Source organism: Pipistrellus kuhlii, unplaced genomic scaffold, assembly GCF_014108245.1.
Source record: "Pipistrellus kuhlii isolate mPipKuh1 unplaced genomic scaffold, mPipKuh1.p scaffold_m20_p_62, whole genome shotgun sequence".
Classification (NCBI taxonomy): Eukaryota; Metazoa; Chordata; class Mammalia; order Chiroptera; family Vespertilionidae; genus Pipistrellus; species Pipistrellus kuhlii.
Genome location: NW_023425565.1, coordinates 851,340 through 872,537, shown reverse-complemented (window position 1 = coordinate 872,537; position 21,198 = coordinate 851,340). Strand labels below are relative to the sequence as shown.

Sequence of the window (21,198 nt, the reverse complement as noted above, 5' to 3'; positions counted from 1 at the left end):
AGATTGAGCATCTTTTCAGAAGTTTAAGAGCTACTTCTGTTGTGTGTGCGTGTGTGTGTGTGTGTGTGTGTGTGTGTGTGTGTGGGTGGGGGGAGTGTTTTGTCAACATCCTTTGATGATATGCATTTCTTAAAATCACTCAAGTTGCAAATTCCTTCAAATGTTTTCTCATGGGAAGCCCTTAGTCATAGATTTTCTGAGTCAGAGTTGGCACTTTTTTTCTTTTTGTGGAGTTTGCACTTTTCAAAAGTTATCTCTGTATGTTGCCATTCGATCTTCCAGAAGAGAGGCCTCATTGAGGGTCCCTCTACAACTCAGCCCTGGCTCTCTCCCTTTACCATCATTGCTGGGAGTTTCCAAATCCTCGTGGCCCCGCCCTCCAGGCTCCGCGGCCCCGCCCTCCAGGCTCCGCAGCACCGCCCTCCAGCCCGCGGCCCCGCCCTCCAGCCCGCGGCCCCGCCCTCCAGCCCGCGGCCCCGCCCTCCAGCCCCCCGCCCTCCCGGCGTGCCTTGCGCATCTCCAGACGTGACTCCCGCGGCTCGGGCTGGGTCTGTTGTGGTTGCCGCTCCGCGCTCCGCGCAGGGCGGGCGTTGCGGCTCTGGGGTGACTGCCTCCGGATGAAGCGCCCTGCGGCGTTGCGGCGGGGGCCTCGGGGAAAGCACAGAGGAGGCCGGCGCCGTCCCCAGCTGCACTTGGCCGCCGGCCCACGACGCTTGGAGGCCACCCAGTCGCTGGGCAGCCCGGTCCGGGCACAGGAGGGCGGGCGATGGACCAGTACTGCATTCTGGGCCGCATCGGGGAGGGCGCCCACGGCATTGTGTTCAAGGCCAAGCACATAGAGGTGAGCTGGGGAGGGCGCCCACGGCATTGTGTTCAAGGCCAAGCACATAGAGGTGAGCTGGGCCCGCGCGGCTCCGGGCTTCCCCCCTTGGGTCGCGTTCCTCTCCCTCTGGGAGGTGTACCTGTTCTCCGAACCCAGGCGTGGGCCTTTGCGCCGGCCTCCCCGTCACCCTCCTCTCGCCCTGTGTGCTCATCACTTTAACCCCTTTAAGGGCTGGGCGTGGGGGTGGAGGCGTCCAGACTGGCCAGCTGCATCCCACCAGTGTCCCCTAGGAGCGTGCTGTGAATGCTCTGAACTGTCTGATTTCCCTCCAGGAGGGATGGGGCACTTTCCATCTCACGAGGGCCTCAGGCCTCTGCGTCTCACCCAGAGGGCACGTTTCTCGCCCCCTAGCCAACCTTTCCCGGGGGCACGGGGTGGTAGTGTCTGCATTCCGTCCTGCACAGACTGGAGAGATCGTTGCCCTCAAGAAGGTGGCCCTGCGGCGGCTGGAGGATGGCATCCCCAACCAGGCCCTGCGGGAGATCAAGGCCCTGCAGGAGATCGAGGACAATCAGTATGTGAGTGAGGCCGGTCCGGGCATCTCCTCCAGCCCTCTACTCACTCCCACTCTGGAGGACCTACACCTTCTCTACTGGCTCATATGCTCCCTTCTCCCCTCCTCCCCCCCCCCCTTCCTTTCTTATCCACGTATTCACTCTTAATTTACCAATTACTTCATTCCTCACCCACTCACTTTCTTGTTCATCCACTATTTCTTTCTGTACTCATCCATCCATTCATGAACTTTTGCTTTATTTCTCAAACCTGTTTAGTGATTTCTAATAGCAATGATAACTGCCACCTGTTGAGCTCCTGTTATGTTCTGCAGGCTGGATTCGCTGCTTGGCCTCCATTGTCCTTCTGAGTTTTCTAGCTACTCTGCCAGGGAGGTTCCAGGATCTACCTCTCAGACCAGGGAGCAGGGCCAGCCACCTGCGTAGTATGGGGGCTCAGCTTGTCTGTGAAGGCTTTGGCCCAGGTCTGATTGAGGAGTCCGGATGTTTTAACTCTGGGCTGGGCACTGGCAACGAGGGAAAACTGCCCTCAGCGGGCTCTTGAGAAGTGAGGTGCGGGAAGGGAGACGGACAGAAGCTACAGGGCCCAGCGGTGTGGTTTGTGCTGCGACAGGACTGGGAGGGGCTGTGGGCACATAGAGAGGGACATCTTATATTCCAGCCTCATTCTCCTTGGCTCTCTCTCTTGTCCATGTCAGGTGTAGAGAATGTGCTCAGTTTTCCGGGAGTGACAAGGATGGGTCGACCTTGGATAAGCCATACTCTGATTTGTTCCTTAATCTCTGAAACTATATATTGGGTGACAAAGGCACGCTCTAAGACTGTTTGTCATCCCGGGTTTATATGAAAACATCATGTGTGTATGTGAATGTGTGTCTGTATGCCGTATCTATTGTGAAGTCTGGGGGAATATACTCTGGGGTTGATTATAGTAGGTAGGATTTTCCTTTTGCTGTTTTAAAAAAAAAAGTAATATTGGCCTTAGCTGGCTTGGCTCAGCCTGCAGACTGAAAGGTCCCAGGTTCGATTCCAGTCAAGGGCACATGCCTGGGTTGTGGGATCAATCCCCAGTAGGGGGCTTGCAGGAGGCAGCTGATCAATGATTCTCTCTCATCGTTGATGTTTCTCTCTCTCTTTCTCTCTCCCTTCCTCTCTGATATTAATAAAAATGTATTAAAAAAATTTTAAGTAATTTTGTGTATCATCTGAATGTATGTGTGTGTTTCACTCTGTACTAGTAAAATGATATGTACTAAAAAAATGATATGTACTCGCCTCAAAATCAGAAAAATAGCAGTAAGGCCACTCTCGTTTTTCGAGGAGAGTAACAGGGCTTGCTGACAGCAGTGGTGTGGCCGCCTGGAGGCTGGTGATGAGGCCCCGCATCCTGTGGTCAGTGGGCCTGAGCTTCTGTCTTTGAAACACTCCAGATTTCACCCGCCCAGGCCCCTGTCACCTTTCTCCAGAACAACCACAGCAGCCTTCCCGCTGCCGCCCTGCCCACAGCCAGAAACATGGAGGTGAAGGTGTCCATTCCCAGTGGCTTGTCTTCACACGCCCACCCCCTCCAGCCTCCCTTTTCATTCATTCAGCACAGCTTCGTAACTGTCCCTCCCATCTAGGCTTTGGGGCAGAAGAGAACAAAGGGCCTTCCCACTTGTACATGTCCCTCCCTTGGTTTTGTGCTTGCTGTCTGCTGCCCAGAGCTCCTGTCCAGCTCCTTGTATAACCAACCCACCCCATTCTTTCTCCTCTGTCCTCATTAGAACCATTTGCCAGTAGTCTGTTCCCCTGTGCTGTGAGCTCCTAACGGCCCCTTTCCTTGCTCATTCCTGAGCAGCCCAACCCCTGTGACCTGTGGGCCCTTAGTACATATGACGTGTCTCCAGCTGTCACAGTTCTGAGGAGTAGTGATCGCCTTTTCTTGGTGCTGGGATTTAATGGCCCTAGAGGAAACTGGAGGAGACTTGAATTCCTGTGTGTGTGTGTGTGTGTGTGTGTGTCTGCATGTTTGGGTGAGTGTTAATTTTTCAGTTTGTGGGCTGTGTGGGGGAACCAGACATAGCCCTAAGTGGCCTTCCACCTCCTTTTCCCTGAGTGTGAGTGGAGTGTTGGAGTAGGGGCCTGTGTTCTCCCAGGAGACAGGAACACGAGAGGGCACCCAGCTCCTTGGTCTCAGTTCAGATCTACCGTCACCCCCTCTGTCTGCCCTGTCCTCTGCTGTGGGTTCCAGAGGGAGCCTGAGCCATATGAGTCTGGGGCTGACAGGATGCCCTGCCTGCAGGTGGTGCAGCTGAAGGCCGTATTCCCGCATGGGGCAGGCTTTGTGCTGGCCTTCGAGTTCATGCTGTCAGACCTGGCTGAGGTGGTGCGCCACACCCAGAGGCCGCTCGCCCAGGCTCAGGTGAAAAGTTACCTGCAGATGCTGCTTAAGGGTGTCTCCTTCTGCCATGCCAACAACATCGTGCACCGGGTCAGTCCCAGCGGGGCCGGGGTGGGCCTGAGGGCCATGCCCCGGGTCAGTCACAGGGGGGGCCAGGGTGGGCCTGAGGGCCGTGCCCCGGGTCAGTCCCAGCGGGGGCCGGGGTGGGCCTGAGGGCCGTGCCCCGGGTCAGTCCCGGGGGGTGGGGTGGGGGGGGTGGGGGGGGGCCTGAGGGCTGTGCCCCGGGTGGGTCAGTCCCAGCGGGGCCGGGGTGGGCCTGAGGGCCGTGCCTGGGGTCAGTCCCAGCGGGGCCGGGGTGGGCCTGAGGGCCGGTTGGATTGGGCTGGACCAGCCCTTGGAGAAGACAAGGCCAGAGAGGGGGGGAGAGGGGTGGGCCTGTGGGTGAGCACTCCGGGGTGTGTCCTGCAGCCGGTGGGGACTTGGGCTGACCCAGGCGCTCAGCCTGCCACGCCACCAAGGTCCTCCTGGGGCACTGGAAGAACAGATGCTCCCTTTGGTGCTCTCAGGACCTGAAACCAGCCAACCTGCTCATCAGCGCCTCAGGCCAGCTCAAGATAGCCGACTTCGGCCTGGCCCGGGTCTTTTCCCCAGACGGCAGCCGCCTCTATACGCACCAGGTGGCCACCAGGTAGGGAGGGCTGGCTCCCAGGCAGGACCTAGCAGTGCTCCCCCTGGGAAAAGATGCTTCCGGCCTCTCTGGACATGGCTCCTGAGGCTGGTATGGGGGCCAGGGTGACCTGGGGCAGCCTCCTGTCAGGCTGGTGACTTGGCTGTGACCACCTACCCTTCTCTTGCAGATGGTACCGAGCCCCCGAGCTCCTGTATGGTGCCCGGCAGTATGACCAAGGGGTCGACCTGTGGTGAGACTGTGGGCGGGGCAAGGGGGGAATGTGGGTGGAGGAGTCACCTTTTCCTCTCTAAGCGGCTTAGGGGTGTTTTCCTGCTGTGAGCTCCAGGCTGTCTCCCCCGGTTCGGGTTCGGGTGTCTCTGAGGCGTTTGGATCAGTGTTCCTCTTCAGGACATTTTGGAGCTGGATGGGGGCTGGGTGGGATCGGAGTGGTTGTCCCAGTGGGAAGTTTCCTGAGGTGTGGCGCCTCTAGCTACTGTGCAGGGAACTGGAGTCCAGGATGCGAGGGCCTTTGCGATCTCGAGGCCTGGGTCCCTGGGGAGTAAGGCTCTGAGCCTTTGCTTGAGACAGAGTGGCGCACACGTGCCTGAGAGTGAGGTGTGGCTGTGGAGGTCTGCCGGGAATGCGAGGGGGTGGCTGTGTGTCCCAGAGTGGGGAGCTCTGGGAAGCTGGGAGCTGCCAGGTGGTTATTGCCGTACATGGAGGCGGAGACCTGCTTGGAGGGGGGTTATGCTCTGGTCAGGCAGGAGCTCTTTGATTGTGGGGCTCCGTCTTGGCCGTGAGCCCCCTAGGCTACGTTGCGCATTCGTGGAGAGGTAGTGCTGGTGTGAGGAGACGTGTGTCCGTGGTGGGGAGTGATGGAGCTGGTGTGAGTAGGCCTGTGTTTAAGGTGTGAGACCATGGAGCTGGTGTGCGGAGACCGGTGCCCGTGCTGTGAGTCTGTGAGCTGTTTGGCTTCTGTATCTGCAGGGCCGTGGGCTGCATTCTGGGGGAGCTGTTGAACGGGTCCCCGCTTTTCCCAGGGGAGAACGACATCGAACAGCTCTGCTGTGTCCTTCGCATCTTGGGCACCCCTAGCCCTCAAATCTGGCCGGTTTGCAGGGGCCCTCAGTGGGGAAGAGAGGGGGAGGTGCCCTTCATTCCCCCCAGTAACTGGTGACTCCCCTCTCCTGTACTTTCTCTCTTTTGGCCCCATGCCGCCCTAAAGTCCCAGACCACTGTCCTGGCCCAGCTTGGGGGCTCTCCCTCCCTGCTGCCCACTGTCCCATCCTGCCTGCCCCTGGCACCTGCAGTTCTCTCCCAGTTGGGGGTGGAGGAAGTTCTGGAAAGGGTGGAGGCCCGAGGGACATAAGTTCTGAGGTCTGAGGACTGAGTGAGCGTGTGAAGACGAGCGATGGGGTGAGAGGGGGGACACGGATGAGGCAGCAGCAGTGGCCTGAGCAGGTGGGCGACAGGGAGCGAGGACTGACCGAGGGAGCCGGTGGGCAGTGCTGTTCCTGAGCGCCCATTCTCCTAGGAGATCACGGAGCTGCCCGACTACAACAAAATCTCTTTTGAGGAGCAGGCGCCGGTGCCCCTAGGGGAGGTGCTGCCGGACGCCTCTCCCCAGGCCTTGGACCTGCTGGGGCAGTTCCTCCTCTACCCTCCACGCCAGCGCATTGCAGCCTCTCAGGTAGGGTGCCCCATGGCCCTGACCCTCCTCTCCATGCTCATGTGACTCAGGAGGTCAAGGTCCTTAGAACGTGTGGTGGGGGCTCGGAGCCACCTGCCTCTCTTGAGCAGACCCAGAGGGGCTGCGGGCAGGACAGGGTGGCCCATTGGAAGGGTGTGCCCACCTCACAGAAGACAGCACCTCCGGTTACTGCTGACTCGCTTCCTCGTGCCTTCGTTCCTTCAGCAAGTATTGACTCAGCACAGGCATATTCCAGGCGCTGTCCCGGGCCTTGGTCCAGAGCGGATGAGTGGTCATGGCCCATCCCTGTGGGGTCTCTACCTTGTGGTGAGGCAGGGCACCCAGGCAGTGGGGCTCAGGCTTCCTGGACGATAGGTTAAAGCACGGGAGGGGTTTTCTCATGAGAGATGATGAGGCCCGGAGAGGAGCACCGGGCAGGACGGGTTGTGGCAAGGAGGCAGTGAAGGCCTCGGGGGAGGGGGGGTGGTATGGGCAGTATGGGCCAATGGTGTCAGAGTCTCTGTGGCTTGTACCACTCCCCTCCCCACCTTGGCACTAGCAGTGTGTGTTCATGCATGCGCCTGCTGAGTACCATGTCATCAGTGCCTGCAGAGCATCCTGAGACCAACTTAGCGCTTCTCAGCCCCAGTCTAAGTCCCTCCCATTGTTCCCAGAATCTCCTCCTGCCCATTCAGTGTGTCCTCCCACCCGGCAGAGGGCTTGACCTTGTGCTGACAGCCAGCCCACCCTCTGCAGGGCCCTCCCGTGTAGCTCCCTCAGAGGAGAGCCCAGGCCCTGCTGGCCCACAGGAGTCACGGGCTTGCGGCTGTTACCTCTGTGACTGCCTGTGACTCGCCCCCAAGGCCCACTCAGGGCCTCCCGGTGTCCGTGACCGCCACGTGGACCGGTCCCTCGAGGAGTTGCTGTTGAACCCTCTCTGGCACCAGGGCTCCCTCTGTGACCTAGGGTCTGTGCACTCCGTCCTCGGGCTTCACGTACTCCTCTCTCGTCTTTGTTCAGTGCCATCCCAGGGCCTCATCCACTGCTGCAGGCCTGCACCTCCTCAGCACTAGGCATTTGACACACTGACTCTCTTCTTCTCTATGTTGTTTATGTCCCCCACTCCCAGCACGCGGAGGTCTGTGCACCCCCAGCCTCTGGAGCCGTGCTCAGTCAGCACTCAGAAGTGAGTCAGATGAGCGGGTGACAGAGCAAGCCCCGCAGGGCAGCACTGTCTCCCTGGCTCGGGAAGTGAGCTGAGGCTGGGACAGGGAAGGTTTGGTTTCTATAAGCTGTTCCTTCTTGTCACCCCCAGGCCCTCCTGCACCAGTACTTCTTTACAGCTCCCCTGCCTGCCCACCCTTCGGAGCTGCCAATTCCCCAGCGCCCGGGGGGACTGGCCCCAAAGGCCCACCCAGGGCCTCCCAACGTCCATGACTTCCATGTGGACCGGCCCCTCGAGGAGTTGCTGTTGAACCCAGAACTGATTCGGCCCTTCATCCCGGAGAGTTGAGATGCTGGGCCAGGCCCCACTGGCCTGTGTTCCAGAGCCTCTTGTCCTTCAGCTCCAGTCTCACTCAACTCACAGCCACACTACAGCCACACTGGGCTCACTCCTTACCTGGTCCTGTCCCAGCCAGGCAATGAGGATGTCCAGCCCCAGCAGAGATGGAGGCCCGAGGCTGACATACCATCAGAAAGGGGCAGTGCGCCCACTACCGTGCTGGCCGTGGTGCTGCTGCTCCAGGCCCTGTCTTTCTGGCCTGGTGAGCACCGAGTGAGATGTCTTCAATTCAGAAACCCAAGGGGGAAGGGAGGTTTGGTTTGCTTTTCTTTTCAAGGATGTTAAACACGACTTCAGTTTTGAGATTTATTAAAAAAAACCCCAAGGAGTTCTGCCTGGTGTCTGCCTCTCTTCCATCCCTATCAAGGGAAGTGGCCGAGGTGGCACCCTCCCTGGTCTTCGCTCCTCTGGTGGCTGGGAAAGTGACCCCATTCACGGCCACTCTAACTTTGGGGGCTTCTTAGGGGCTTTACACGACGGCCTTCCATTTGGAGGTGACCTGGCAGAAGTCCAGGCCCAAGTATGGCTCAGGTTGTGAACCAAACACCTTAATCTGGTTTACAGACAATCTCCACTTTTGGCGAAGGGTGAGCCAGAATCAGTGTGCCATCTTCCTTAGAGAAGAAGGAGACAGGCATTCCTGAAACTCATTTGTTAACTCAATAAATCACAATACAATTCCATCTGGCTCTTGTTTTTTTTATTTAATAATTTGGTAAGACAGTTGTAAAATATATGGAAATGTAAGTGTTGAAAGGAAGTAGAAATAAGAATAGTGAAAGGGCTTACCTATTAGATACCAAGACTTGTCAGAGGGCTGTAATAATTGAGACAGTGGTGTTGGTTTAAGGATAGATAAAAACAGGCAGATTAGAGAAATTTATTCTTAGTAATCTTTTATTCTTAAAACTAGAGGCCCAGTGCATGAAAATCCATGCACTGGGGGTTGGGGGTGGTCCCTCAGCCTAACCTGCCCCTCTCACAGCCCAGGAGCCCTCAGGGGATGTCCTACTGGTGCTTAGGCCCGCTCCCCACAGCCTGGTCACTGTGCCCTGCTGGCCTACTCGCCCCTCACTGCCCCCCTGCCAACCTGGTTGCCCCATGCAGCCTGCTGTTCAGTTGTTTGGTTGTCCCTCACTAACCCCCCTGTTGGAAGCTGCCCTTTGTCTTCACTAGCAGAGAGGTGTGGACAAGGAGCCCGGAATGCTGGTGACCCTTGAGCCCAGGCAAAGGTCAGAGCTATGCACCAAATGGAAACTGAAGCAATTTCCTGATCAGGTAGTCTTGTAAATCCTTACTGATAAAATAGTCTGTTTGTTGCTGGAATTGCCTGCCTAAGGGCTATGGCTGTATCCCAAATTGAATAAAAGATGGCAAGGCCTGAGCACAAGTAGAGTCCTTCCTGTTGCATTGGGCTCCTGCCTGGTCCCCCCAATTTCCAAATTATTATTTCTTGTCTAGTTTCTGTCACCGGCATAAGGCCCTTCTCCAGAGCCCGAATCCTGAACCAAGCGGGACGTGGGTCATCGCACCCTCTGCTGGCCTGGTCGCCCAATGCAGCCCAATGCTCTCGTTTCTGCGAGGGCATCCTGGCCAATTTGCATATTATTATAGTATAGATATTCATTCTGTGTCCCATGTGAATAAACTAAGCACTGAGGACAGAGGTGACTAGCACTGCCACCTCTGCTTTTAGAGGGAATGTGAAACACAAACTCGTTGTTGCTTTCTGGAGGGGAAAGTGACCATCTCATATGTCTTTAAAGATGTTTTCAGGATCTGGCCTCTGCCTGTTTTCTCCAGCCACATCTGTGTCAGAATGTCTAGCTCAATTTCTGTTAACTCACCTCCATATAAATGGGGACTTTTATCCATACCCTTGACCATTGACCCTCAAGCAGCCCCACCCACATAAGACCCTAAACCTTAACCCACCCTGACCTTGACCTTGAACTCTGTCCTGACCCTTATTCATCACCCTGACTGACATATATACTCACCTTCACCCAATTGTCAGACCCTTACCTAAACCTGACCTTGATCTTGGCATTGACTGTGACCCTTACCATAATTCTGACCCCACTTGTCATAGAACTTAACCTTTTTCATGAACTTCCCCATCACTCTCACAATAACATTGACCCTCTCTAATTGGCATTCATACTTTGATCCTCATCATGACCCTGATCCTGATGCTTAACATGGCTGTCATACTTATCCTGACCTTGACTTACCTTTGACAGTGACTGTTACACTGGTCATGACTCAACACTATCATGAATGATACTCTTACTACACTTAATCTGATTGTGACTCAACTTCACTCTATCTCTACCCCTAGACTGAATTCTCATCTTAACAAGGACCATCATAGTCATCCACTCTAACCATAGAGCCTGACCTTGAACCACTCACACTGAAACTAGTCTGCACTTCAAACCTTACCGGGCCCCTGATCCTACATTGACATTAACACAAACCTCAATTTCACCCTGACCTTGATCCTCATCCTAACACTGACCTTTGAGCAGAACCTGGACTCACACTTGGCTGTGAACTTGCCATGAAATCAAACTTGACCATCATGATGACCATCATCTTCAGCGTGGTCAATGACCATGTCTTGACCCATCCTGACCTTAAACCTGACAATAACTGGTAGGTGCAATAATGCTCATCCCTCAAAGATGCCATGTTCTAACCTATGAAAAGGTTGCCTTATGTAGCAAAAGGGCTTTGCAGATGTGATTAAGCATACAGACCTTGACAAGGGAAGAATATCTTAGATTATCCAGGTGGGTATATACACAAGAGAGAAGTGAAGGTATGGGGTCTGAACTCCAGCAGCAATAAAAAACAAACCCCACATTGACTTAATTGACCTTGACAATGAACATTATGCTCCCCCTGAACTGACTATCCTAACCTTGATCTGGACCCATAACCTGATACTGACCCTAACTATCCTGAATATCAGCCTCACCTGAATCCTGAATCCTACACAGAATTGGGCATTCACTGTCAACTCAAGCACAACTCTTAATCTTACCTCACCCTGAAAATAACCCCCTGACCTCCAGCCTCTCACCGATCCTCTAATGGACACTCAACCTGATCCTGGTCCTGACCTTGTTCATGATCTTGAACTTAAACACCCTGGCCCTAAAATTTCCCTTACACTGATATGAACCTGATTCTGACACCTCTTTCTCATCCAGATCCTTAACTTGATACAGAATTTTACCCTGAACTAGACACTTGCCCTCACTCTGATTCTGACCCTTATTACTCTGTCCCTCATCTTACATTCATCCTATGACTCTGACCTGCTCTGACCTTGAACTTGGTCATGACCTTCACCCTTACACTAACTGATTTGATGTGGCCCGGGCCAGGATCAAGTCTCCAGTGAAGTTCAAGGTTAGGGCCCAAGGCAAGGGTGAGGACCTGGTTAGGGACCATGATAAGGAAGGCATGAGGTTTAGTTAGGGCTAGGGTCTGGGCAAGCACCAGCGCCAACGTTAAGAGAGAGGCTGAGGGTCATTGTGAAAGTAAGGGTCAGGGCCAGGATGAAGTTCAGGGTGAGGGTGTCAGGATTAGGGTTAGGTGAAGGAACAAGGGGCTAATAAGGACTAGGGTGATGAGAGGGCAAAGTTGAGGAAGAGGGTCAGGATAAGGGCACATGGCAGGACCAGGGCCAGAGTGAAGGCCAGGTATGAACCAGGTGAGAGGGCCACGTCAAAGGTTAGGTTTAGAGGGGCGGGGTGAGGTGGAGGTGGAGGACTGGACACTTATTGGTAAGGGGTGAGACCACGGTGCAGGGCCAGCACCACAGCGAGGGGTCCAGAGGTGCAGGTTCGGGGCCACTGTAAGGTCCAGGGAAGGTGAGGACGAGGTGGATGTTACTAGAAGGGGATCGGCGAGGGTCTGTGAGTGTCAGCATGAGGTTCAGGGCAAAGGGGGGACCAGGTGGCGTCAGAGGCAGTTCCAGGGCCAGGGAGCGGCATTAGCGCGGCCGCAGCGCAGCGGGAGGAGCCGCGAGGAGCGGCGGACGGGTCCCGGATTGGCTTAGCGAGGCGCATGCGCGGCTAGCAGGGCGGGTTCTGCCCGGGGCGGGACCGCAGAGGCGGGCCGGGCGGGGATTGGCCCACGGGGCGGAAGCGGGGCGGGCCCGGGACTGCGGAAGCGATGGGGCCGCAGCTGGGCATACACGAGCTGCTGCACGTCTTCTCCTTCCTGGAGGCCCGAGACCTGCTCCGTGCCGCCCAGGTGGACAAGGTAGCGCATCTGGGCTGGGGACGTGGCCCCTGAGTGCCCAAGGCGGCCCTTCTCGGTCCCGTTTCCCCGTCCGGGGTGGGGCTTTCGGCGACTGGAATCTGTGACCGGCAGAGGGCGCCCTGGGCCCGTAAGGTGGCTGCTGCCGCGGCCGCTGGAAAAGTCGCTCGGAAAGGCCCCCTCCCTGCCTACCGACCACCCGCGCGCTTACATCTGGATTTGCTCCAGAGATTAGTTTAGGGAGCGGTTTTCTGTCTGGAATTTTCCTCACTGGCTCAGCCCGAAAAGCCACGCCCCTAGCCCTTCCTCTAGGGGGCGACCTCTTCCTGTTTTTCTGCAGCCTTGGAGCCCGCACACTGCCTGGCTGTGCTAAGTTCCCATGGAGTGCGCTAGTCTCGCCTGGGCTTCATCCCTGGTGATGCCTGCACTCAACTCCTCCTTCCTGGGACTCGGCACAGCTAGAAGCGCTTGTTTGTAGGGTTTATTTGGTAACTGCTCTCCCCGTTACTCATTCCTAAGAACAGGGGTTTTGTCTTTTACATCACAGACTCTTGGCGGCGGTGGTGAGACTGGACCTGGATTCGGCAACCTCGGTGCTTGAGTTCTGGCTAGGAAAGAATTCACAGCCAAGACTCAAACTATAAGAGAAAATTTACTTAGAAAAGCACAGAGATAGAGTAAGTAATTAGTAGGTAGAGGCAAAGAAAGGGCCCTTGAAGCTTTGAAGTGAGGATGGTAAAGTGACACCTGGGGGCCTGGGAAAGGGAAAGAAAAGCTCAAATGTGCTCCCTGGAGGGAGCGTCCTCCTTCAGGTTTTAAGCGGGGAGGTGTTAGGGGAGATTCCAGGGGAATAACTCAGGGCAATAGTCAGCAGCTTTTCATGTCCGTCCTTTCAGGGTCGGGGTCTCCAGTGATTGATTGGATGGCACCAGGGCAGGTGATCAGTATGCAATGCAGCTGGTCCCGAGGTCAGCCCTGCTGTTGCTTATCTGGTTTTGTTGCTTTTCTGGGCCTGGAGCTTAAATACAGCTAACTTAGCTGCTAAGGCCTAGATGTTGTCTCGAGGGAGGAAAAGTTAGGGGCAGGGATCTAAACCAAGTGCCCAGAGATATGAAAGACCAGGGGGGCCAAACCACATGACCAGGGAAATGCTAGGGGAGGAAAAGTCACCCTGGGGAGGAGGGCCCACCCTGCAGTTGTCAGGCGCTACGACCTTCTGTACCTGGCCCTTAGTCCCTGCCTGCTCTTGTCTGTCCCACTGCCTATCACACTCTCAATAAGTATTTGTTGAGTAAGTTTTAAAATGATTATTTTTACAAAAAGATTAATAAACAGATGATTACCTGAGTCCTATAATTATAATTTTAAATGTGTCAAGTAAAATAGTGTTTTTTTAACCCCGTGTTCACCACTAAGGTGAGTATCTCAGTTCCAGGACGCCCACGTGGTCCCACACAGGGAGGGATCTGCACCTCTGGCTGCTTCCACAGAAGCCGAGTTTGAAAGGGGTGTGCCCTAGACTTTTTTACAGCACCAACATCCCAAGTTGTAGATCCCCTGTTAGGTAAAGTGAGGTCAGTAACCCCTGCCTCAGGGTGTACAGTTAAGGCCAGGGTTAGGAGAAACAAGATCTCAGTAGTGTTTTGAACTGGGAACTATAGAAAAGGGAAATGGATACATTTTCTTGGCTGGTTTGATTTTGTAAAGTACAAACATTACATTCCTACCTGCTTTAATCCTCACCTGAGGATACGTTTTTGTTGATTTTAGAGAGAGAGGAAGGGGAAGAGAGAGAGAAACATCAATGTAAGAGAAACACTGGTTATCTCCCATATGTGCCCCAATCTGGGATTGAACCCACAACTGGATATGGCCCAAAAGACTTCTTAAGGGCTGAGATATTTTGACTTAGGTGAGCAAGGGCTGTAAAAATGGAGCCTGGGCTCAGATGGGCGGCCGTCGTGTCTTCCAGGGCCTGGAAAGCTACGTTTCTGGGATAGGACCCTCAGTGGGCCTGGGCCACAGAAATTTCCACAGTAGTTCCCAGTGAAGCTATGTAGGCTCCAGAATCCAGGGTGGCAGAGGCCAGGGAGTTCCAGAATGCAGGTGTGGGCCTTCCACATGCCACCTGAGCCTCTTCCAGAGCTTCTGCTGAGGGCACTTTGTAGACCAGGGCCCATATGGAGGCCTCCCCTTGGCAGCGGTTCCATTCCACCATCTTAGCATCTTGGCATCCCTGGGGCCAGTGCCTTCATTTACTCCATCGCAGCAGCCCTCTTATAACCTGTGCCCTTGTTCCCAATCATTCCTTCTCACAGCAGCCAGAGTGATTTTCCTAAAACAGTTTGACACACCACTCTCCATTCACAATTCTCAAGTAGTGTAACACTCTTTTTGCCATTATGACTTCCAGGAATTAGTCTTCAGCTCCTTTCCCCAGAACTTTATGTTCTAATTAAGGCAAATTACTTGCTGTCACTCATCTGAATCTTTGCACAGGTGGTTCTGTCTCTCCCTGGAATGCTTCAGCCATTCTCTTAAAGTGCAATGACCCATCCTTTGGGACTTGATCAGTAATCATTTCATTTCTGAACCCCTTGGCTGCACTGATTTGGTCATTCTCTCCTTTCTCACTTATTTGGTGGTTTCTATTTCAATACCAGAGGCCCAGTACATGAAATTCATGCACAGTGGTGTGTGTGTGAGGGGGAGGGAAGGGGAGAGAAGAAAGATGGGTTGTCCCTCAGCCCAGCCTGCACTCTCTCCAATCTGGGACCCCTCAGGGGATCCGGCCTAAACCGGCAGTTGGATATCCCTCTCACAATCCACGACTACTGGTTCCTAACCATTCGCCTGCCTGCCTAATTGTCCCTAACTGCTTCTGCCTGCCAGCCTGATTGCCCCCTAAACATTCCCCTGCCAGCCTGATTGACCCCAAATGCCCTCCCCTGCTGGCCTGGTCCCCCACAACTGCCCTCTCCTGCAGGCCTGGTCCCCCACAACTGCCCTCTCCTGCAGGCCTGGTTTCCCCCAACTGCCCTCCCTTGTAGGCCTGGTCACCCCCAGCTGCATCCCCTGCTGGCCATCTTGTGGTGGCCATCTTGTGACAACGTCGGGGCAGCCATCTTGTGACGACGTGAGGGCATCGCGGGAGAGGTGAGGGCCACCTAGGCTATTTTAAGTATAGATGTCCCAGGAGGAGTTTTCATGAGTGCAGGCACTGAGTCTGATTTAGCTCTTCCCTTCATAGGGCCTGGCAGGCTAAGTGCTAACTGCATGGTGACTGAACAGCTATTCTTTTCTCTCTTCTCTTGTTAATAGGTCTGGAATGAGGTTTCAGGGACCAAGGAATTGTGGAGGTGAGTGAATTAAAGAAGAGCCAAATGTGTTTGGGACAGTGTCTGAAAAGGGGAGATTGGTATATAATGTTCACCTGTTAAAATAGGGAAGAACCCAACCCTAGTCTTTGTTCTCATCTCTGCTGATAAGCTGGGCAGGAATTTCCATTTGAGGCATAACTAAGTATATTTCAGTCAGCAGCTCAAAAAAACTTACACTAATTTTTTTGAGTATACACTATGTTTCTGGGTCTATTGAATATACAAGAAGTAATAGCCCCTACCAGCATGAGACTGCTCTTTATTTGGGGCAGGAGACTTTTCTTTATAATGTTCTAAATATAAGAGATTTTATTAATTGAGTTGGAGGTTGATAGAAGGCAGGAGTACCAAACTCAGGGGAATAAATACACAGCAAATGAACACATGATAGTAGACAAATCAACAGACAACTAAACCACTTTTATTTTCAATCATCTCTGATATAACAACATAGCTATATAGGCATGTGTGATATTAGAACTTAAATAAGGAGAAACCAAGATGGCAGCATAGTAAACACCTGAACTTGCTGCCTCAACAACTTCAAAACTACAACTAAAAGACAAAAGGGACATCATCCAGAACCACAGGAAGACTAGCTGTGTGGAAATTCTACAGCTAGAAGGAAAGAAAAAAGCACACAGACTCAGAGGAGGTGCGGACAGCAGAGATACAGAGGCACGCGTGCGGAGGGGGAGGTGTGCGAGGAGAGGGCTGGCAACTGAATATGTGGCTGGATTTTTCAAGCCAGGGAGACACAAGCTCCCGACTGCTCTGAACTCAAGTTCCGGGTGACACTCTGGGGACCCAGACAACATATGAGGAGAAACTACTGTCTGGCAGCAGGTGGAACTCGAAGGTGGCTTTCTCCCAGAGGTGCTTGCAGTGATTACTGCAGGACACTGTGACCCGGCACCATCTTAGGGCAGGGCTGATGGGAAACCATTGCTGTTTGCTCCACCCTTAGACTCCACCCCATCCAAGCTGAGTGCAGAGGCTTTTGCATATGAATGGCCTGGTCCTTTGAATTCTAAACTTACCTGTCAAGCTGCAGCTGAGTCAGTGAGACCCAGAACATCCAAAAGAAGGCCCAAGACCCCACTGCAGCTTGCGTTGCTTCACAGCTGGGCCTCATCTGGGCACCTCCGAAACCCAAACAGAGAAGAAGAATCTGCAGATCTCTTCATAGCTCCTGCTGGGTGGCCTCAGGCTGAGGCTAAATTAGCACCTCCTTGGAGATCCAAGAGCCAGTGTACCCAGGGGTCAGAGTGGGATCATCCAGATTACAACTCCTCAGATCCATAAAGGACACACTCAGGGGCACCAAAGTCCCACTGAAGCAAGTCTTGCCTCATAAGGGTGTCTCCAGCACAGAAGTTTTCCCAGCTGTGCTGATCCTCACAGCCAGTTGGCCTAGAGGTCAATTCCTCCAGTGTTACCAACAACAATCAAGGGTTAACTACAACAAGACTATGCACACAGCCCACAAAGGGGTACACCAAGAGTGTCCACCTTAGGTAACTGGGGAAGCTGAGCCACTGGGCCCTATAGGACACCTAGCACACAAAGCCACTCTGTCAACTCAGGGAAGTGTCCGAAATGCGGAGACAAAAAAACAGGTCACAAATGAAAGAAATGGAGCAAAGCAAATGACTGGATATAAAGTTCAAAACCATGGTTATAAGAATTTTCTAGAAAAGGCTGATAAATTTAGTGAGACCCTTGAGGATATGAAAAAGGACTAACTAGAAATTAAGCATACACTGACTGAAATAAAAAATAATATACAGAGATCCAGTAGCAGACTAGAGGATCACAAGAATCAAGTCAAAGATTTGAAATACAAAGAAGCAAAAAACACACAACTGGAAAAGCAAAAAGAAAAAAAAAATCCAAAACTATGAAGATAGTGTAAGGAGCCTCTGGCACAACTTCAAGTGTACCAACATCCAAATTATGGAGGGCAGAAGAAGAGAGAGAGCAAGATATTAAAAACCTATTTGAAGAAATAATGACAGAAAACTTCCCCACCTGGTGAAAGAAATAGACTTACAAGTCCAGGAAGTGCAGAGAACCCCAAACAAAAGGAACCCAAAGAGGACCACACCAAGACACATCATAATTAAAATGCCAAGAGCAAAAGACAAAGAATATTAAAAACAGCAAGAGAAAAACAGTTAATTACCTACAAGGGAGCATTCATACGACTGTCAGCAGACTTCTCAACAGAAACTATGCAGGTCAGAAGGGAGAGGCAAGAAATATTCAAAGTGATGAATAGCAAGAACCTACAACCAAGATTACTCTACCCAGCAAAGCTATCATTCAGAATTGAAGGGCAGATAAAGAGCTTCACAGACAAGAAAAAGTTAAAGGAGTTCACCACCACCAAAACAGTATTACATGAAATGCTGAAAAGTATTCTTTAAGAAGAGGAAGAAGAAAAAGGTAAAGATAAAAATTATGAACAACATATTCATATCTATCAACAAGTGAATCTAAAAATCAAGTGAATAAAAAATCTGATGACCAGAATAAATTGATGAATATAATAGAACCAGGGACATAGAAAGGGAGTGGACTAACAATCCTTAGGGAGAAAGGGGTGTGGGGGATGCAGGAAGAGACTGGACAAAAATCTTATACCTACTGTTGACCAGAAGCCTTACCAATAACATAAACAGTTGATTAACATATTTTGTACATTATATATACTATATCATTATAATAAAGTAAGCTAGAGAAAAGAAAATAAGATATAAGGAACAGAAACTACATTAATAGTACTGAACATTGAAAAAAATCTGCTTATAACTCTGGCCGACATGGCTCAGTTGGTTGACATCATCCTGTGCACCAAAAGGTCACCAGTAGTTTTTCCCGGGTGAGGCACTTACCTGGTTACGTGTTTGATCCCTGGTCAGGGTCAAATATCAGTGTTTCTCTATTTATCTTCCTCTTCCTTCCTTTCTCTCTAAATCAATAAAAATATATTAAAAAATCTGCTTTTGGTAGCTCTGTGCAGGTCAAACCCACGTTGTTCAAGGGTCAGTGGTATGCCCAAAGAACTATAGGAGATTAGTGGTACAATATCTTATTCAATAGAGACTATCAATAAAGAAAATTACAAAAAAATAACTAAATAGAAATTACGGAGTAGATAAGTACAAAAATACAAATTAAAAATTAAAGAGCAGTTTGGAGCAGGCAGAAGAATCAGTGAACTTGAAGTTAGGTCAGATTATTCAGTCTGAGGAAGAGAATGAACGTAAAGGTGAAAAAAAAAGATGAGTACTGCCCAAGAGCCTTTGGCTCACCATTAGGTGTACCCTCAATGCATAATAGAAGTCCAAGATTGATAGGAGAAAGGAAAAGGGAAGTATTTAAAGAAGTAATGGCTTAAAACTTGCCAAATTTGATGAACATTATTAATTTACACATCTGAAAGCTCAATGAACTGCAAGTAGGATAAACTCAAAGAGTTTCCCATTGAGACACATAATCAAACTTGAAAGCCAAAATCAGTGAAATTTGAAAGCATCAAGAGAGAACAATTCATCATGTATAAGGGACCCCAATGAGATTAAAATTGACTTCTCGTATAAAACACATAGAGCCCAGCGGCAGTGAGATTACAAATGGAACAAAAAAGACTCACACAGAATTCTGTATCTAGCAAAATGAAGGAGAATATTAAGACATTCCCAGATTTAACAAAAGCTCAGAGAGTTTGTCGCTTGTAAGCTTGCCCTACAAGAAATACTAAAGGGAGTATTTCAGGTTGAGGACATTAGATAGGAACTTGAATTCACATGAAGAAATACAGAGTACCATAACGTGACTACACGGGCATACATAAAAGGCAGTGTAAACTTATTTTTTTATAACTTTCTCCTAGGTGAGGTAAAAGACTGCATAAACCAATAGCTGTAAATTCCTTTTGGGTACATGATGTATAAAGATATAATTTGTATGATAATAACAGCATGAATGAGGGGGCAAGAAATGGAGCTATACCAGAGCAAAGTTTTTGAATACTGTTGAAATTCAGTAATTATTAAAACTAGATTGTTATAAATTAGTTTTTCAATGTAAATAAAATGTAAATAATGAGTGACTGGTCAGTGTCACTCATTATTTAAAGCATTGGCCCAAGCACCAAAGGGTCGTGGTTTCAATTCCTGGTCAAGGGCCCATGGTTGTAGGTTCAATCTCCAGCCCTGGTTGGGAAGCATGCGGGAAGCAACTAATTGATGTGTTTCTCTCACATCGGTGTTTTGTCTGTCTGTCTATCCTCTCTTTTTCCCCCTCCCTCCCTTCCACTCTCTCTAAAAATCAATGGGTAAAGTATACCCAGGTAAGGATTAACAAAAAGAGAAAAAAAATTTGTTTAAATTATTAAAAAAAGATAAATATCTTAATAGTAATTTCCAAAAACTATGAACTCAAAAAACTATGGTGTGAAAAGCAACAGGGAATTAAAATAGGACACTAAAAAAATTTAATATAAAAGAAGATAGTGATAGAGTATGAGAAGGAAAAAATGCATAGAAATATAGAAATAAGTAAATAACATATGTAAATACTATCTTGTTAGTATATGGATTAAATACTCCAATAAAAAGGCAGAGATTGGCAGAAGGGATTAATACTTTATTCTGTCAATAATAAACACAGTTTAGATTCATAGGCTCAGGTTGAAAATAAAAGAATGGAAATAGATATACTATGCAGTAATCAAAAGAGCATTGGAATGGCCAACCTAATAGCAGATTTTAAGACAAAAAGTACAAGTTAATCCATCAAGATCTAAAATTTATAAACAGCCCAACTTTGCTCAGCAGTTGAGTGTTGACCCAACCAGGAGGTCAAGATTCAATTACTAGTCAGGGTTCATGCCCAAATTGTGGGCTCCATCTCCAGTATGGGGTGTGCAGGAGGCAGCCAATCAATGATTCTCTCTCATCATTGATGTTCTCTCTCTCTCTCTCTCTCTCTCTCTCTCTCTCTCTCTCTCTCTCTCTCTCTCTCTCTTTTTCTCTTCCCCCCCCCCCCCCGTCCTCTTGGAAAGCAATAAAAAATAAGATTTATAAACATATATGCACCTACTTTCAGCATCAAAATACATGAAGGGCTGACAGAATTGAAGAAAAAGATAGACAATTCAATAGTAAGAGTTAGATACTTCAAAATAAGCAGAGCCTTGGAATGGTCATGGCTGCATAACCCTAGGTAAGTGTTTACCTCTGTCTGCCCCTCTGTCCTCGGGCAGAATGACAATCAGGACCTAATCTAATTCACAGAGTTGTCCTGCAGATGGGCTGGATACACACAAAGCACTGTACCTCACAGTAGTACACACTCCCTGTTACCTCACCATTTCCCCCTTTAACAGTAGGGGAAATGTGGTCTGCACAGGCATAGTGAGATGGTGAAGCCGGGGATTAGAGCCTGGCCTGCAGGTACCACAGTGCTTTCTGATGACCGTCCTGTCCTGCCTGGGCCTGTGGTCTGTTTGCAGGCAGCTGTGCCTGAGACGCTGGTCCTCCTGTAAAGACTCCCAGGTGACGCGGGGCACACAGACATGGAAACAGTACTACCTCTGCCGATCTGAGTTGGACTTCCGCATGCAGTCCGGGCGGCCAGAGAAGGACTTTGTCTGCAAAGCCCTTGCCGGGCACAAAGGTAAGGCGTTGGGAGTGTGGTAGCTGCACGCTTTCCCACCACTCACTCCCCTGGTCCCGTCCCCTGGCATTTTGTGTTTGAGCCAGTGGGCTGGAAAATGCCACTTGACGGGTACGTTCCATGCTGGGTGCAACATGTGTGTTAAGTCATTGA

General features: G+C 51.0%; 2 protein-coding genes across 3 annotated transcripts in view; both read left to right on the top strand.

Moving 5' to 3' along the window:
* The first annotated feature begins 511 nt into the window (after positions 1-511).
* Positions 512-8,386, top strand: CDK20 (cyclin dependent kinase 20). 2 transcript variants are annotated; one of them, XM_036420117.2, is made up of 8 exons: positions 514-841; positions 1,288-1,401; positions 3,683-3,871; positions 4,348-4,469; positions 4,639-4,701; positions 5,439-5,562; positions 5,986-6,141; positions 7,457-8,386. In XM_036420117.2, the coding sequence occupies exons 1-8, from the start codon at positions 767-769 to the stop codon at positions 7,652-7,654; spliced, it is 1,041 nt and encodes a 346-aa protein (XP_036276010.1). In that variant the 5' UTR covers positions 514-766; the 3' UTR covers positions 7,655-8,386. The 2 variants fall into 2 exon arrangements, with proteins under 2 accessions (XP_045430995.1, XP_036276010.1); XM_045575039.1 differs by lacking the exon at positions 3,683-3,871 and having other exon boundaries at positions 512-841.
* Positions 8,387-11,837: 3,451 nt separating this feature from the next.
* The window catches only part of LOC118708694 (F-box/WD repeat-containing protein 12), a 36,095-nt gene continuing 26,734 nt past the window's right edge, over positions 11,838-21,198 (top strand). Inside the window, exons 1-3 of the mRNA XM_036420111.2 lie at positions 11,838-11,983; positions 15,302-15,339; positions 20,882-21,045. Of these exons, the coding sequence (XP_036276004.1) occupies positions 11,894-11,983; positions 15,302-15,339; positions 20,882-21,045 (292 nt within the window). The 5' untranslated portion in view covers positions 11,838-11,893. The remainder of the gene's footprint in view (positions 11,984-15,301; positions 15,340-20,881; positions 21,046-21,198) is intronic.

Bases quoted from the DNA above. Each gene is read 5' to 3' on its own strand.
- CDK20 (XM_036420117.2), top strand. From the start codon at position 767: ATGGACCAGTACTGCATTCTGGGCCGCATCGGGGAGGGCGCCCACGGC. The intron at 1,402-3,682 runs GTGAGTGAGGCC...CCCTGCCTGCAG, and splicing joins AGATCGAGGACAATCAGTAT to GTGGTGCAGCTGAAGGCCGT. The intron at 3,872-4,347 runs GTCAGTCCCAGC...TGGTGCTCTCAG, and splicing joins CCAACAACATCGTGCACCGG to GACCTGAAACCAGCCAACCT.